Genomic DNA, 17,336 nt, shown 5'->3' with positions numbered 1-17,336 from the left:
GCTTTCAAAACAATACAAGGTAGATGATTGGATGAACCGTCTATCCATCACCGGCTATCACGTGCCAAATTCAACAAAAGAGATTCTGTATCCTTCCTACTTTTTTCACTACCAGCAGAACCAGTTGGTAAATCAAACTCTTGCAAAAGTCTTTTCCATTTAAAAGAAACCTTCAGTACCATTCTTTGCTCTCCTGCTTCTTCTTTGTTTTCATCGAAGAAATACTCTCCAATCCTGATATGACTGATGCTATAGCAGCATCTACACCAACCTTTTTTGGAGGCACCATTGTTAAAGAATAATCTCTTCTCGCCATCGTCACACCTGTAGCTGTCAGTTACTCCATCACACGACACTGAACACTGTGGTTCGGCCACGAGTGAATAGCTCGGAGCCTCACAAGATGGTTTCTCACTTGCATGAAATCCAGCTGCCTCGTAAGGTATTCCCTAGCATCTAAGAGCAAACAGCAGCAGGATAACACCCTCCTACTTTTCAGTAATATAAACTGTTAACTTACTGGTTATAGTAGATGATGCCTTTGACACTACCATTAAAAATTTTGGTACATGGTTTAATAGATGTTGTCAAGATGAAGTGTTAATTTGTATGTCTCTCTCACCTTTGGCATCTTCAGGTCTAAATGCTCATTGCTGTGGAATATGTGCACTCCACCTTTAGAAATTATTCATCAGTTGACAATGTGTGAAATCTTGGTCTAAAATTGTAGAGAAAGTCTGAGAAAATAACCATGATGATGTTACCAGGGCTTATCTTAGTTTAGGTTTGAAATGTCAAATTTTTTCTTTATACAGAAAGTTTGACAGATGTGGAACTTGAGTGGCAGAGAGGGTTTAATAAAAGACCGTACATTATGGGAAAGTGTGGAATCCAAGGTTTCTGCAGCTTGACCCAAATTACAGAAGAAAAGTCAGGAGATGTTGGTCTGTAATGCTTTGATGTAAACATAAGAAATATACTAAATATCACCTTATCTTTTAACTTTGTCTGATGGGCCATGATGGTCATTGCTGTTTATGCCAACTGCACACCTCTGATTTTGCAAATGCTTATTGTTGTTGCTGTTGGAAATGTGAAATGCAACATTTTCCACTAAAGGATTTTCACAGGAAGAATCTGTGAGAGCAGCTTTCATGAAATGGGTACAGCTTGAGCTAGTATTCAAGTGCAGACACTGAGAGAAAGGACTGGTAAGAGGGAGGACCATGAACATGTTTTAGATTTTTACTTTCAGTACAGAGACATTAGTTAAGTGGTGGGGAATGGACAGAGTTGGACTTACTTTTTGAGGCAAGCACGTCCATAAGTCTCTAATCTATACAATATTCATGGAGTGACAGCAGTAGGAGAGAATGACACTGGTTTTAGCTGCAGCCTTGGCAGACACACCACAGAGGCGATCATTAATCATTTAGACTTCCCTACCACCGCGCTGTGCAGTAGAGACTTGATGTACAGGAAGTGCACATGACATTAAACTATGTCTGTGTGTGTGTGTGTGTGTGTGTGTGTGTGTGTGTGTTTCTCTGCTCCAAAAAATACCCACTTACAACTATGAGGTGAACACAAAAAGCTGCAAGTATACGAATACAAAAAGTTTATACACACGCGACAACATCAGGTTTGTGTACAAAACTGCTGACATTTGGACAAACAAGCACAGGGGTTCATCACTGCACAATGCGAGCAGTTTTTTAGGAGGAGCGAAAGGTGGCTGACTGGGAACAGTAAAGAAAGAAACATAAAAGAGATGTTAGTGATCAAGGTTCGAAATGACAGCAAATGCCACAGAAGGCAGAGACACAAGAAGGGTAAAGATAAAGCGTCACAGGAGAAAGGTGAGGGGGAGAGCGAAAGTGAGAGAGAAGGAGGTGAGAGGCAAACAGAAAGTGACATTTGACATTTAAACCATCTTTAATGAGTAACCGAAGTTTTGTGCGACACAGCAGACGGGAGTGGGGATAAAAAAAACAAAAAAATTAAACAACCAAAAACATGAACACAGAGAAGCTAACACCATCAATTTGTAAATATAAAAGCAACATATCATGTGGCCCTGAAGAACAAACAAAACTAACCACATTGCAGACATTTTCAAGAGTCCAACAGAAAAAAAGAAAATACAAAAAGATGAAGAAAAAAAACAAAAAATAGAGAGACATTCCAGAAGGCACAGCAGAGACACAACACAAGCTGATGTGACCAACCAGATCCTGGCTGGCAAAGACAGATGCCCAGAAATAGCAGCAGCCTCCGCCTCGGGTATGCCCACTGCCCAGCCCCGCCTGCTGTGACATTACCTGCCTACCGCCACATAATCATGACGAATCGCTCTGGGGCTTGCTGCCGACCGCAGACCACTCACGCCGCCAAACAATGACTGGCAATGGCAAACACCACCACAACATGCAGCCTCTCTCCCTTTATCTTCCGTCTTTTTTCTGTCATGGTGCTCTCATTTTTTCCCATTCTTTTCCTTATCTCTGCCTCTCTAACATCTCACTTCCCCTCTGTGCCCTCTCCGCATTGTCTCTTCTCTAGCCCTCTTTTCACCCATTCTTTTCTATTTTTTATTTTCCAATGCAACTCTGTCCTCCATCTCTTCTTTCAACTTCAAGTGAGGCAGTCACCAAAGAAAGAAAGCTGGAGGTTCAACACACTGAAGGACACTGAAGGTGACTTGTGTGTTCATAGCGCAGACAGTATAATAACAGTTAACCACAGCTTTCCATAAGCACAGGCTGCCGGCCGAACAGACGACCTCTCATTTAAGCCCAGTCGGCTACTTTATTATATTAACATTTGATTCTAATAAAATTGTTTTGATTTACAAGTTGAGATTCACTAGATCCAAGTATGACGATAGAGAAACACGTCCATCTGTCCAGCCCCCACATGCTCTATATGAATGTGTGTGTGTGTGTGCGCACACTCAGCAGAGAGGTTTGTGTTCTGTAGAGAGCAGGGAGTCGTCGTTAGTGTTTGACAAATATTAACAAAACAATTGACAACAAAACACGTTAAGACTAGAATTGATTGCAGAGACAGCAGACATCTTTGTAAGACAGGGCACATCAGAAAAAAAAACAATGGCAGCAACTTGACGATTTCACGCATTGAGCATTAAAAGGAATTAAAAAGCCCTCTCAAAGCATTTTCCATAGATGCCATAAAGACATTTATGGGCTTAATGAGTGAACAAAAGAATGAATTATCTTTGTTTATGTTATGCTTTTTACAGCAGAGCCATCTCTAAGACACATTGAAAACACACACGATGTTGTAAAAGTAACAGGCCTATTTTTTAAAAGCCTAATTCTCCTTTACAATAATTCAATACTTGTTTACAATGAGGTAGGCAAACTCATTAAAATATGCAATAATTAAGATCAGTGATTAAGATCAAAATTGTCTCCGGGGGGACATAAAAGCAGACCCCCCCCCCCCTTTTTTTTTCCACTGGCAACTCCATATCCTTGTGTAAAGCTTTGGTTTAACCTGATGATATTTCACTATTTCACCAAGTTGACTGTGTATGTGGGTAGTAAGTGAGCTCCAAGAGAATTTGATGGAAAATGATGTCAACTGCAATGTGAAAGCCATGACATAGTATGTCAAACCATATTCATCCTCTTCTGTACATCTAGTAATAAAACACAACTCAACACTTCAGACTGCAGTGGTTTTCTGGATGAACTACAATTCTCAGGCAGGAAAGACATTTATGTGAAATTTCATGGAACTGCCAGGATTTTCTTCACGGCATTTGTTTTCTACATCTCTCAGCATAAAGAAATTTGGGAGTTGAGGGTGCTACAAGGGGGAATTTGATAAATTTGGAGCATTATAGTTATACTTCCACAGTGTCATAAGTTAGAAAACTGTGGAGGGCATTTTCAGGATTTAATACCAAGTCAAGCCATATAACTCTCAGCAGTTTGTTATAATCTACCATGGGGATCCTGGTGGGAAAGAAAACATTGTTTATCATCATTTTTCTCATAAAAATCAATATCTGACAACAGGGATGAATTACATATTTTGCAATAACAAATAGGGTAACATCACTGGCTGGTATTTTTTCAAATCACCTCATTTCTCAAAGTAACGCAGATCTAAAAGAAGAGTCTGCTGAATATAATGATACTCAGAATGCCTATAAGAGCTGGTAAAATCCAAGATGGTGAATTGCTGTCACGACTTCCCAAGCAATTACCGGTGTTCCCCCTTCACTTTGCTCCTCCAGGCTACTGTCTAAATAAAGAAATGATGCTTGAGAGGCAAACAGCACCTTGAGAGGTAAACAGTGTAGCTCTTTAATATTTTATGACGCCTCAGCCTCGTTGCTACCAGTGTGAGCAATCCTACAGTTACAGTCGTCCATGTGGGCAGGAAGAAGGAAGAGAGACAAAGGTCAGGGGTTAACAAGACGAGTAAGCTGGACATCTTCTTCCTGATTTGTCTCATACGCAAGCATCTGTCTGGTCCCTTGTGGAACTGCCATCTTGGACCACTCCACTCACAGCTGATCCCTATTACTGAGGAGGACAGCAGCCTTATTACAGAGGCTGAGAAGTGTGTGTGCGTGTGTGTGTGTGTGTGTGTGTGTGTGCGTGTGTGTGTGTGTGTGTGTGTGTGTGTGTGTGTGTGTGTGTGTATGCATTTAATTGTGCATGAGGTAAGGAAGGAGGAAGGTAGTGCAAGGGCCATGGGGGGGGAAAGGGCAGCTGTGGGAGAGATGGTATGAAGGAGGTAGGCAGAGAAAAAACACTCATGTCCATTAAGGGCAAACCAGCCATTACATCCCTAGCTTGCAAGCTCGGGGCTGCTAACAGGAGCACTTTCCTTTCTGATGACAACTCAAAAACTATTTTCTGGCCAATTACTTTAAATAAAGTATAATGGGTGAGCAGTCACGCAGGGAGAGAAAGAGGAGAGGAGGGGAGAGGATTGATGATGTGTTTTAATACTAAAACATCCAGAACCAATACATCAGCAGTGTGATCAGTGCTGTCTTATTCACTTCCACACACTTTCATTCTGGCTATTTCATCTGTGATCCGGCCCTGCCCTCCAGCCCTCCCTCTGTCTCCACACAACCTCCTCTGGAGATTTGGATTTTCTCTTGTTTACTCTAACTAAATAACTATTTCCTGTGACATGTAATAAAGTGTAATCATAGGTTCAAAACACCACCAATCGAAGCACAGAAGTTGAATGATAACTGGTATTCAGCACAATGTAACAGGCTTTTAAATGACACATTCATCATTGCAATGTGCTCCTATTCGAACCATTGCTTTATAAATGTACAACATATTTCAGCAATACAGTCGATGTTGCCAGTGGAATAATGGTAAAATGAAAGCTGTAAAAGTGTTTATTGCCAACAGAGTTGAATTTACTCATCCAATAATCTGGAAAAGAAAAGCACATTACTGAGTATAGTGTTGTGGTGAAGTAACTTAGTCTCAGGAGGATTTGAAGAGTATGTTGCCACAGCAAGGAGGCTGGCTGTTTCAAGCATTTCCTTGTTTTCAACTATCAAAAGTAATTTTTGCACTCCACTATGATGTGTCAGTGTGGTGGCGCTGTCTTTTCAACTCAATACAATAAAGTTATTGTCTGCTTTTGAAGAAAATTGACTATAATTACAGAGGAAGTGCGCCACGGAGATATGTGGGGTGAACAATCTATACACAAAGCCTTGGCATTTTAATAGAAATTTAACAGTTCAGTCGTGGGTTAATTGTGACAGGTATAGACCGAAGAGGACGTCCTTACTTTAGATATGTCTTCTTGCTCGGCTTTTTGTTTGGAAGACAGTCATTTCTTTGATCTGACTTCCTTTGTCTCTTGAAAGACAATGCAAAAAAGTTTATTTAGCACAGAGAGGGAGTCATTTTACTTTCTCACAAAAACATAACACACAAACATATTTGTCCGCTGCCTCTGTCTTATAAAAACAGAACTGATTGTGTTTGAGGGAGGGACAGACAAACACAGAGGAGGGACAAATTTTTGAATTTATAGACATTTATTCGCCTTTCTGTTTAAAAAAATAAAAAAATCTCAGAACCTAATTCAATAAATACTGAAAAGAAATCGGAAACATACAAATAAAAGATTGAGAACAAAACAAGGATGGAAGCATTAGGAGAGACTGTGACAATGTACCATCATCCAACACAGCACACCACTAACTCTAAGTTGAGTTCTAACTATAAGCAATAGCTTAAGAAATTATCTGTTCATGAATAAAGTTTCACTTAAACCAGTTACCACAAATACACACACACAGCATACCCTCACAATACAAGCAAGTGTGAAAACTGTTTGCTGACAACTGCAACACCCTCTTCTCAGTCCTTTATTGTCACCTTGTAGGAGCAAATATCACCTTGTATAAAGGAAGTCATTGTCACATATGCATGTAAACTTGTGACAGATTTTATACATTTGAATGCACAAAGCCCTAGCCAAACTCTCACTGATAAAAGGGATGTTTCTTTTTGAGTCCGTGATGACGAATGTCAATCGATTAACTATAATGAGCTTGAAAAACCCGGGTAAGCACCATTATCAGACTGCGCAAAAACAATGCTGAACCAGCACAAAGATTAATAGGATTTTTTGCTGACAGAGAACAGAGTTGTAATAACAAAAGCTGTGGACTATGAATAAAATAAACAGAAAATGTCATTACACCAGAGTAAGTAAAAATTAAAACTCATCTGTTGTGACATGGACTTGATGGGAAATGTGGTTGTGCTGACACAAGAGTGGTGGGTGGTAAAATACTGCACATTCCTTAGGGACAAATATAGAAAGAGAGGAACTGTAGAGAGCAAGAAAAGCAGGGTGTTTGTGTGTAAGTGTGAGTTAAATAGCTTAGAGGAAAACTAACTGCAAGATGAATTCAACAGTCAAGTTTTGGTTGAAAGGTTGGATGAGCATAAAAGAAGAGTGTATAGAGGAGGAGGAGCAAATGACTCTGAGGGCAACACCAGATCATATATCAAAAACACTGCAAATGGAAAAAACAAAGAGAAGCAGGGGAGTAAATTACAAAACAGAAATAGAGGTTCTGTTCTGACGCTTCCAAATTTATGGAGAGGGAAACAGGCAGTGTACTGGGTGACTCACAATCGCATGTACTCAGTGTAAATGGCCTCATAAGCCCTATGCCCAAAGTTCATCTTTCATGTGTAGACAAACACAAGAAATCACACTACGAGTCAAAAGTTTCTGAACACCTGCATTTTTCCAGTAATTACTGAAATTTAGTGTATGACTCAGTGTTTCTGAAATTACAACATAGAGCCAATAAAATAGCCAAATAAAAAATAAAATAAATAAAAAAACAACATCCAGCAGCCGAACATACTTGTAGCTTTCTTTCTACAATGGAATCACTGTTGCAGAAGTTCCTACAAATGTATTGCACTTGTTTGCTTTGCTTTTACCTTCTGTGCAGTTCATCCAAACCAGCTCCATGGGCTTTAAAGTCTGGAGACTGCGCTGATCTTCCGCCATGCGTAGCCACTGTCTGGTTCTGTTCTTCTAATGTTTTGGCTCATTATCTTGCTGTAGGATGAACCCCTGACCAACCAGTCTGTCTTCCTTTGCTACATCTCTTTTCCTCACCATTCTGATAGAAATATACAGTACTACTTCCTCCTGTAAAGATGTCCTAATAATCCATCAGAGGATTAAGTCTGTGGAGAATATGCATGATTCTAAACAATAAGCATGATTCTAGGAGTATAATGTATGTATTTTTTTATATGGAGAAGACACTTGTTCATGGACATGACTGTGTTTGTATTTAGACTTCTGCAGCCAAATGAAATAAACTCTATGCGTTTCACTGACCTAGAAAGTGATTTTTTTTGTGCCTTTATATTTCATATATAATGACAACTGAAGAGCAAGGGACAAGGTGAGCAGAACACATAAAAGAACACACCACACATTAGAAGAAAGAATTATGGTGTTTTTGCACTTAAATACAAATTTTAAGGGCCCAGCATTTTAAAGAACAGAAAATAAACCAGTTTCTCTTATTCCCACTAGCCTCTGCCCATCATTTTTAATTTAATAACAAACATCTCCACACAAGAATATTTCAAAAGAAATACTGCCCATTTCTCATTACAGCATATAATTATTTATTTTATAACTTTAAAACTTTGCCAACTTCAGTGTGGATTCATTAAGTATGTCAGGCACATGTTTTTGTGCCTGACAAGACTTTAATCAAAGGAAATGTATTCCTTTGCTACTCCATCAAAGTGGTCATCATTTTTCAGGAGAAATTTATATTAGGAAATTATGAAAACAGAGTTAAATACAATTTCTGCCAAGGTAGTTTTGACAAAAGGATTTTGACAGATATATGCTCTGTTCTTAGGCAAGAAAACTAATCTACTTTTAATTTGCCTGTAATACAAATATTCATTACTTTACAACATAACATCACATTATAAATGTAATCTAAGCCCAAGAAGCATCAAGCACCTAATTAGCAGGTGTCTCAGGTAGGCCTCTTGATACTTCCTAAGTTGCTAAGATGGATTTTTCTCACATACAACACACACACACACACACACACACACACACACACACACACACACACTTGGGCACAGCAATGCCACTTAAGAACACAGTTACACTTAACTACATCATTTAAATGAGACAAAGTAAGGAAGGGCAAGGGGATGGAGAGCAGAGGAAGAGGACAAAAGAGGAGATGTGAAGGGCAATGGCAGAGGTGAAGACTTTCTCTGTGTAGTGAGGTGAGGCTTAAAACATGCAGCTTTACAAAGGAAGGAGAAGATGAAAATATGAACGTGATCAGAGAGGAGAAACAGGGATATTTGCACTGACACACACACACTCACACACACACACACACACACCTCATATCTTATGTTCTGCTGCCAGGAAGGGAATAGCGAGGCAAAGTCAATGACACAGACACAGACAGGTGGGATGATATAGAGGGAGAGTCATAGAAGAAGAAACAGGAAGATAGACAGAGAGAAACAGAGATAACTCTACTGACGGATGATTCATGAAAATTAAAACCTTTCTTGTTGAGGATATGCTTTCATTTTCCCTCCCCACTGCGATCCCTTTCTTCCTGAGCAGTGAATGTAGCTTCAGATACACCGATTGCATGAGTCTGTACATGCATGCAGATGTTGCATCAGCAACTCACCGGACTCAGGATGAACATATTTTATGAAAAGGGAGGATGGTTTTATACTGAAAGAATAAAAGAAAAGGAACAGTGATATGCCTGGTCTTCAGTGGCGTTACTAATATTTTCTGGGTGTAACCCCAACTCATCTGTCTTAACACAAGGTACAACATACGGCAACCATCATATCAAAAAGCATTGAATCCCAAAATAATAATACATCCTCTAAATAATTCCATTTAAACATAATTAACCATCATCATCATTAAACTATTAAATTAGAATTCCAATAAACATAAAATTGGCTTATATGATAAAGTATTAGGAATTATTGATTCAAACACATGAAAAGGTATTAAAACTCCAGATACAGATACAAATTAAACAAAAGAATACAAATTATTTTCTAGAGGTTTACTAACTACGAAAATCAACCTTAGTTACTGTGTTGTCAACAGCTTTAATCACTGAGGAGCTAGGTTAGCATTAGTAAAGGTTGCATCACCAAATATGCAGTTACCTAATGTTACAGTTCCCTCACCACTGACGGGAATGGCACTCAGTAGAGCGCATACCTCTGCCAAGGCCAAACAATCCAACACATGTCTGTGAGATCCAAATTATATTCTGGATCTGCACCAAATTGAACAAAGTCATAGATCTCAACACCATAATTGATTTTTCACATCAAGATCCATGAATTATTCCCTGAGAAATTGACAAAAATGTCACAAACTGCCATATCTCACAATGTTTAGCAAAGTGTTACTGGATCCTGGAAACAAACAAACAGACTTGATATATCGATATAGTTTGATGCTGCGTGTCTTCCATAAAGCAGCGCCAATGTTTGCATCCCTCGTCTCTCACACCCTGCCCCCCACTCTCCCTCTGCATCTGCCTGCAAACATGGCCCCACTTGTTCACAAGTTCTCCTTCAACATGGAAGGAGACACAGCGCCGGTGTGAAGAAGACCTCAGTTATTTGCAGATCATTTGGATTTTGTTGAAAGTAACTGAAGGAGCATTCCCTGAGATAATTTTTATAAAAGCTACTTTATGTAATTTTTCATTTACATCTTTTTCAACTGTAATTTCCAAACAGGAAAGGAACCATTTTATTTTGATCATAATCTGTTTCAATAAAAGTGTGACATCTTACATGTGACTTACAACGAAACATTTAGCCCACTAATATACACACACCATTCCTAATGAGAAATGCATTAAATTGAAAGTTGTGGTACAAGAGAAACAACAAAAGACACAAACTAAATTGCACATACTGTTTTGCAAACAACACATAGCTACAAGTGAGTGTATAAATGCCACTATGCCACACAGACATGACTCCAAACCACAGAAAGTCTGTCCTTCTTGTCTCTCTTTTTCACGCATACACAAACGGTTACTGTTCTGTCTCCTCTCAAGGTATTCTTTTGTTGTCTTAAAAATGATTTCTTCTTCAGTCACACACTGAGTCGGCTTGTAGGCAAAGCATTAGAAGACTTAGAAGAATTTCCTTTGGCATGACTTGCCACAGAACCTGTGATGTTACACTATGTAGTTTCACTTTGTAGCCCACCTCTCCAATATTCACCCAAACCTGTAAAACATCTCCAGAATCATATCTCACGATGGAAAATACATGGCTCTTTCATGGTTTCTACGGGAGGGAATCAGAAGCAATAAAAAAAATCAAATATAAAAGCCATTTCAAAGCGTAGAGTGAGGCTTTGGAGTGACTATACAAGAGACCCACACAGGACAACTTGAAAGGGAGATGAAGGAGATGACTCAATCGAGTTCGGGGGTAACATGAAAAGAGCTTTGTGTGTGTGTGTTTTTCTGTGTGTGTTTCCTATATTATATTTGGTTGGAATTGAACACACACTACAATGTTAACACTTTTTATTAGGTGTACAAATACACAGCAGGCTAATAAGTTTGTATTAGAATTATAATTAAAACAGTGCGCAGTGGTGCATGTCTTCATAACTTGAGGCTTTATCACGAGTCACAACAGACTGCGGTCTATTGTTTAATAAAGGATTGCTAGGCCTGTGTGCATAGAGACAATAGATAACACTTCAATGACACCAACTCATGGGACACAGTCAAAGCACAGTGCCTCAGTTCGGTCTGTAAGTTGCTGTTGAACATTGCTCTACTCAACTGAACTCTGAGAGGAAGCCATTTTAAATATTGGTAGTTTTGCGTGCTTATCTGAAAACTAAATAAATATCTCACTTTAAGAGAAGATTTTCCAGAAACACAAACCCTCCAAAGAAGGTCAGAGGTATTGGACCTCCTCCTTATTTGCCCTGGAATCTGCACTTGCTGCCAAAACTAAGGTTATTTTTCTGTGTTTTTACTTGAATGTCAGAAAGGGGCAAATATGCTAAATTTAAACAACTGAATCACTGGGCCTCTTTGGTAAAAATGATATTAGATTTTACTTGAGATTAAGAAAGGTCTTTAAGAGAAGGTAATGAAACTAATATAATTATATCTGGAGCGACAGCAGTCATATATTAAATAATGAGGAAAATCAATGGAGGCCACAGAATTATAGTTAGAATAAACTTGTTTCATGTTTCCTTGGGCAACAAGCACAAAACTAAAAGAATCTTTCATAAATGAAGTCTGTTGACACCGTTTTATATTTGTAACCACACACTGCTGGTAAATATTTAACAATACAATTGTTCTTGACTTTGTCTTTACAAAAGTAGAACATCTACTTTTTCTTGTTTGTTTCTGTCACTTCTCGAGTGTCTAGGAAGGAATGTCACAGTTTTCCTTCAGTTATTATACACTACGCAAATGAAGATACAAAATGAAGATCACAGCAAGTAAAGGAGAGTAGAAAAACAAGCAAAGTACAACCTCAAAGTATCTGTTACCACATGTATCACAAATGAGCTGCAAAACTGAATTTGACCAAAAAAAATGCTGTCCAAGAGACAATTAGAAGCGTGGCTGCTGAAGAACTGACTGCTCGATGACCCACTACTTCTGAAACACTTCCAGCAAATGTTTCAATTGCAACAGAGAATGATGAATTAAGTAATGCTTCCCCCTGGCATTCTTCAGCTAGGCTCTGACTACAGGAGTTTCAAAACTCTAACCCATTTCGAAATTGGGTTGCGTCACACAAATCAGGAGAAATTTAACAGATTATCTTCTCGATAATCTCAAACATGCACACACTACAAGATTTGAAAATAATGGCGCATTACACACTACAGGATATTATTAAGATTATTCTGCCAGAGGGGGCAATGAGGGAGCAATGCAATACCTCACATGATCTAATCTCACGTGATCTCACAGGGGAGCAGATGTTAACAAAAATGCTATCTGGGGTACAACAATTTACTCTAACAGTATTAAATACTTTGCAGTGACAAAAAACAACAGCAGAAGCGTAAATGAGTCTGAATGAGGAAACATTTGGGGGGTGAACACAGGTTGTCTATTCTTCAGCAAGAACTGGAGGTGAGATTTTAACTATAAATTTTAATATCTGTCAGCAGTAGTATGCTAGCTATCATCATCATCATCATCATCATCATCCATCCAACCATCCTGGTTTAAAATCCTAAATATGAAACATGTTTCAAATATATATCAGGGTGTCCCCCAATGAGTCTGCGAGCAGTTCAACTCTTGTAGTCTGAGGTTTCAGGGGGGACTGACTAACCCATGCATGCACCTCCAGTCTTTTTATGTTGTAGGGTCATGGTTTAGGAAAGGTGGTCTCTATTCAATACTTTCTGTCCTTTTCTCTGTGTCTCTAAGTCTCTCGATGTCTCATACATTAATGTTCCTAAAGCATACACAGAGGAAATCATGAAAAAAAATGATGATGAAATTATTATAGAGAATCCATATGCACATTATAGAAGGTTTAAAAAAAGGAAGGTGTCTCCTTTTTTGCATCTTTCCTCTCCCATTACCGTTTCTCTTCTCTCACTCCTTCTGTCTCCTCTACAGCACCATGTCACTCATTTACCCACATTTGGCCACCTGGCAAAGCGTCAAGGGGAAAATACGTGCGTGTGTTCATTAAGAAATAAAAAAGGGTTTACTCAGTTTTAAAGTGTAGTGTCCAAGTGTGTGACTGTGTGTGTGTGTGTGCATGCATTAGTCAGAGAACAGGGGGAAGAGAGTGAGTGTCTGTCAGAAGTCAGCGCTGCATGCAATGTTTATCCACCACATATTGAGCAGTGCTGACCAGAAAGCCCCACCGGGGCCATTGGACCAGCTGGTGTTATAGTGGCGCAGACACAGCCCTAAACACAAACACCTCTCTACCTCTCTCTCTCTCCCTCTCTCTCTCTCTCTCTCTCTCTCTCTCTCCCCCTCATGCACAAAAACAAACACTCATTCTCTCATCACCACACATACATCATGGTATGGCAGCCCTTCCATTTCACTCCTCTCCTTCACCTTACGCCTCATCAGACATATTATAATTAGCCGTGCTGAGTAATTAACATCCAAATTAGGACGTTCATTTGCATATCTGCCTTAATTTGCATATACTTCCAGCAGCACACAGACCTGACATTCCCCCACACACACATAAATGCCAGTACAAAGTCTTTTTGCAGTACAATGGCCTACCATCACAACACATGCACACATTAATTTTTTTACACATATATCTTATATCTCTATATCTATAAAAAAAACTGTAAGAAGAGAGAGGGGCAGAGGTGGAGAGGTGAAGGAAAGCTGGAGCTGGGGTAGGAGACAGAGCAAATCTGGGCAGGCTACAGGAGGGAGGGAACATAAATGGAACTGAGGAGGGGGTCAGTAATAGAGGTACCCATGATACAGTGAGAAGGTGACACTCTCCAGATGAGAGAAGGCAAAGTAAGACAGAAAGAAGACTGCCTCACCATTAATACATCTCACTTAAGACCATAAAACTTTGGAATTGAATCCATGGCTATGGAGAGAGAGCACGTGGCAGCTCTGGAAATCAGACTGATGGCTGTTCAAGCTTGGAAAAAGAAGTGAGAAGGAGAATGACGAAACACTTCTCTCTCTCTGTGACATTTGCCCTCTGAATGCCATCAGCTCAACAGAGCGGAGCAGCAAAGAGTGATGCAGAGTCAAGGGAGGAAGAGAAAGAGAGCAAGGGGGGGGACACAAGTGAGAAGATAGAGAAAAAAGAATAGAAAGGGCATGAATGACGGTAAAGAGGAAAACGACGTCAGGACGGGCAGAGCAGTTCCTGCCAGACATTGTTTCACCAGTCATTGCACAGAAGAGGAAACCCTGAGTTATGCCTCTGCGTTCCACATCGCTTTCACGATTTATGTTCCGGCGAGGATAATGCAGCTAGACGGCTCTGTTGAAAAGACACCCATAAATCTGATCTTGTTTTCGATTTTTTTTTCTCCTGTTCTTTCTTTTTCAGCGCCCCTCAAATCCTCTCAGTCTGTATTCTTTGGCATTCATCTGCTCTGGTCTATGTCCCGACTTCTTATGTAAAGGTATTCATCAGCAAGCCTTTGTCTCATGTATATACAGTATTCTGCTGTGCTTGTAGAGCTTGTAAATACAAAATCTACACACACAAATAACTCCCTCTCTGCGTCTCTCTAATGCAGCAAGGCATCATCCACCCAGCACTGAGGCCTTGATCTATTCCTTTTCAAGCATTAAAAGAAAATGGCTTTACATAACAATACCAGGTCTTCTCAAATCTAAGCAAATGACATTGACTTTTTACTGAGTTGAAGCCAATTCAACCATTACATAGCCAATAACAATCGTGGAAAAAAAAAATATATATATATATATATAAAACAAACAAAACAGAGTCCACACATTACATTCACCTTTGAAAATTGAATGAGTCATTGAAGTCTCTATGGAAATAAGAGTTAATCTAAGCCTAGTTAGCCTTGCTTCTGGCTCTTGGCCATATGGAGGTCTTTTAAAAACAGGAAAAATAATGATAATGTTTGGTTGAGCACAGACAGCCAGTCAGCCCAGCACTCTGACTCCAGAGACCCAATTAATACCACTGTAAACCACAGCTGCCCTTCACAGGCAACACCAGTCTGTGCTGAGTGCGTGTGTGTATGTGTGGGTGTGAGTGTGTGTGAGAGAGAGAGAGGGGGGGGGGGGTGTAAGGGTATCACAGGGTGAGGATATGATTGAATACAACACCCTGACCATGGCTGCCCTCCCCGCGCACTAATCAATTATCATAGACAGAAATCATCTTCAGATCACTGGCCAAGCAGCCAATCATGACCAGCAACATAACCGCTGATACCCTCAATAAATGTCGTGTTTATGGTGCTAATCATTTCAAAAGCAACTGGGGCATGTAGGTTTCCTCTGAGCCATAACATTATGTGGAGAAGAGTTTCCCAGTAACCCCTTTAAGGCTGACATAAATACTTGTCTCCTGTGTGAATTCCTAGCATGTTAGTCAAGTTAAACTGTGGTGAGTTATGTCTATCATAAGAGCTGAAATGATTAGGCAATTAACCAATTGCACGTGATAATCGATTAATCGTTTTAGTCATTTTTCAAGTTAAAAGATCAAAAATGTCTTAGTTTCAGTTTCTCATTTGTGGCGATTTGCTGCTTTTCATTGTGTTATATAATATATGAATCGAGTATGAAATTGTTTTTTTTCACAATTTTCTGTCATATCTTAAACAATTAACTGATTGATCCATAGCGGAAGATCCTTCGTTGCAGCCCTATCACATTAAAAATACCTGTCTTTAAAACAAAGCTGTAACTTCCTCCCAAACTGAACACCTGTCCCGTTAATTGCCCTGCCTGCCATTTCGTGAACCCGTTAGTAAATAGTTCTCACCAAAAACAACAGATAATTAATGTATTGAATATTCAGCAGAACTTCACTTAAAACAGCCAAAAGAAACACATAAAAGGATACGAAGTTGTCGGACAGACCGTTAACGCTCTCCTTGCCAACTTGTGCAACTCAGACGCGAGATAGCAGACAAACATTTCGAAGCCAAGTTGATTTTTTTCCATTTTTTTCTTTTGCAGGTGCCTACCTTTTCCGCCGAGAGCGCAGGAGTGGCCCCAGATAAGCCAAAACAGCAAAAAAGGGACCCCGAGTGTCTGCATGGTGGTCGAGCTTTGTGGGTGATGTCCTCCCGTCCTCTGCTCTTCTCAAATCCTGGATCACCTCCCTTGCGCGAGGATCTTCTCAGCTGGCCGGGCGCGCGAGGGGTTGTCGGTAGGTCGAGAGACAGTCACTGAGTACTGTCAGGAAAGAGAGAGAGAGATCGGCAGAGACTGACGTTAAAGCAGCGTCAATAAAACTATATTTCCTGTTAGAATTTTTCAAAATAAAACACAATCGACTTTTAATGTTGAGAAAGACCAAATAAGGATACCACAACCAGGCTGCATTTATACACGATGAAGAGTAATTACTTTTAAATACATGTTTTAGTTATTATGGGTGCCATAAAGCACGTTTACTCCAAGCTTGACAAATTGTACACTTTTATTTTGAAGAATAAAAGTATCCTTTTCGCGCATTATCTGCCTTTATTTGGCAAGTTTGATGTAGTAAGAGGGAAGGAGCAAGTGATGGGCAGGAGGGGATGTATAGGGAGGGGATCTCTCTGAGATGAGATTGAATGTGTTGGTAGTTTGGTGCTATAAAAGGGGGATGGATTGATTTTTGACACCCCAGGAAAGGGTTCCTGCCACCGACAATTTGCTGCCAGTGATTGCATTCCTCTACAGGAATATAACTACAGTAACTCATTCAATTTGATAAATCCCAAGCTACTATGAGGTAGGACACCAGATGCTTACCACATCCCTGATCAGTGATTTATTATGGGAGCTATGGGATCACAATGCCATGAGCACAGAGGGAATACTAATTCTCCCATGATTCAAGTTCAACACATGAAACAGCTTCAAAATCAGTGATTCTGATTTCCTTTACTTCTAATTCCCATGTGAGCCCTTAGATTTATACAAATCTGATTCCATACCAACAACCCCCAGGTTGACTACCACCGTTCTAAATTACCTTAACACTAACATTTGCGTGGCATTTCCTCATAATACTTAGATCAGATGA

General features: G+C 39.7%; 1 protein-coding gene across 1 annotated transcript in view; it reads right to left on the bottom strand.

The window, feature by feature from the left end:
- clstn2a (calsyntenin 2a) overlaps positions 1-16,490 on the bottom strand; it is a 141,824-nt gene extending 125,334 nt beyond the window's left edge. The window contains exon 1 of the mRNA XM_023428084.2: positions 16,288-16,490. Within this exon, the coding sequence (XP_023283852.1) occupies positions 16,288-16,360 (73 nt within the window). The 5' untranslated portion in view covers positions 16,361-16,490. The remainder of the gene's footprint in view (positions 1-16,287) is intronic.
- Between the last annotated feature and the right edge of the window lie 846 nt (positions 16,491-17,336).

The sequence above is a fragment of the Seriola lalandi genome, unplaced genomic scaffold, assembly GCF_002814215.2.
Source record: "Seriola lalandi dorsalis isolate HSWRI2012SDOR001 ecotype SW California unplaced genomic scaffold, Sedor1 jcf7180002054866, whole genome shotgun sequence".
Lineage (NCBI taxonomy): Eukaryota > Metazoa > Chordata > Actinopteri > Carangiformes > Carangidae > Seriola > Seriola lalandi.
Note: the sequence above shows the minus strand (reverse complement) of the source record. Positions and strands in the feature narration are given on the sequence as shown.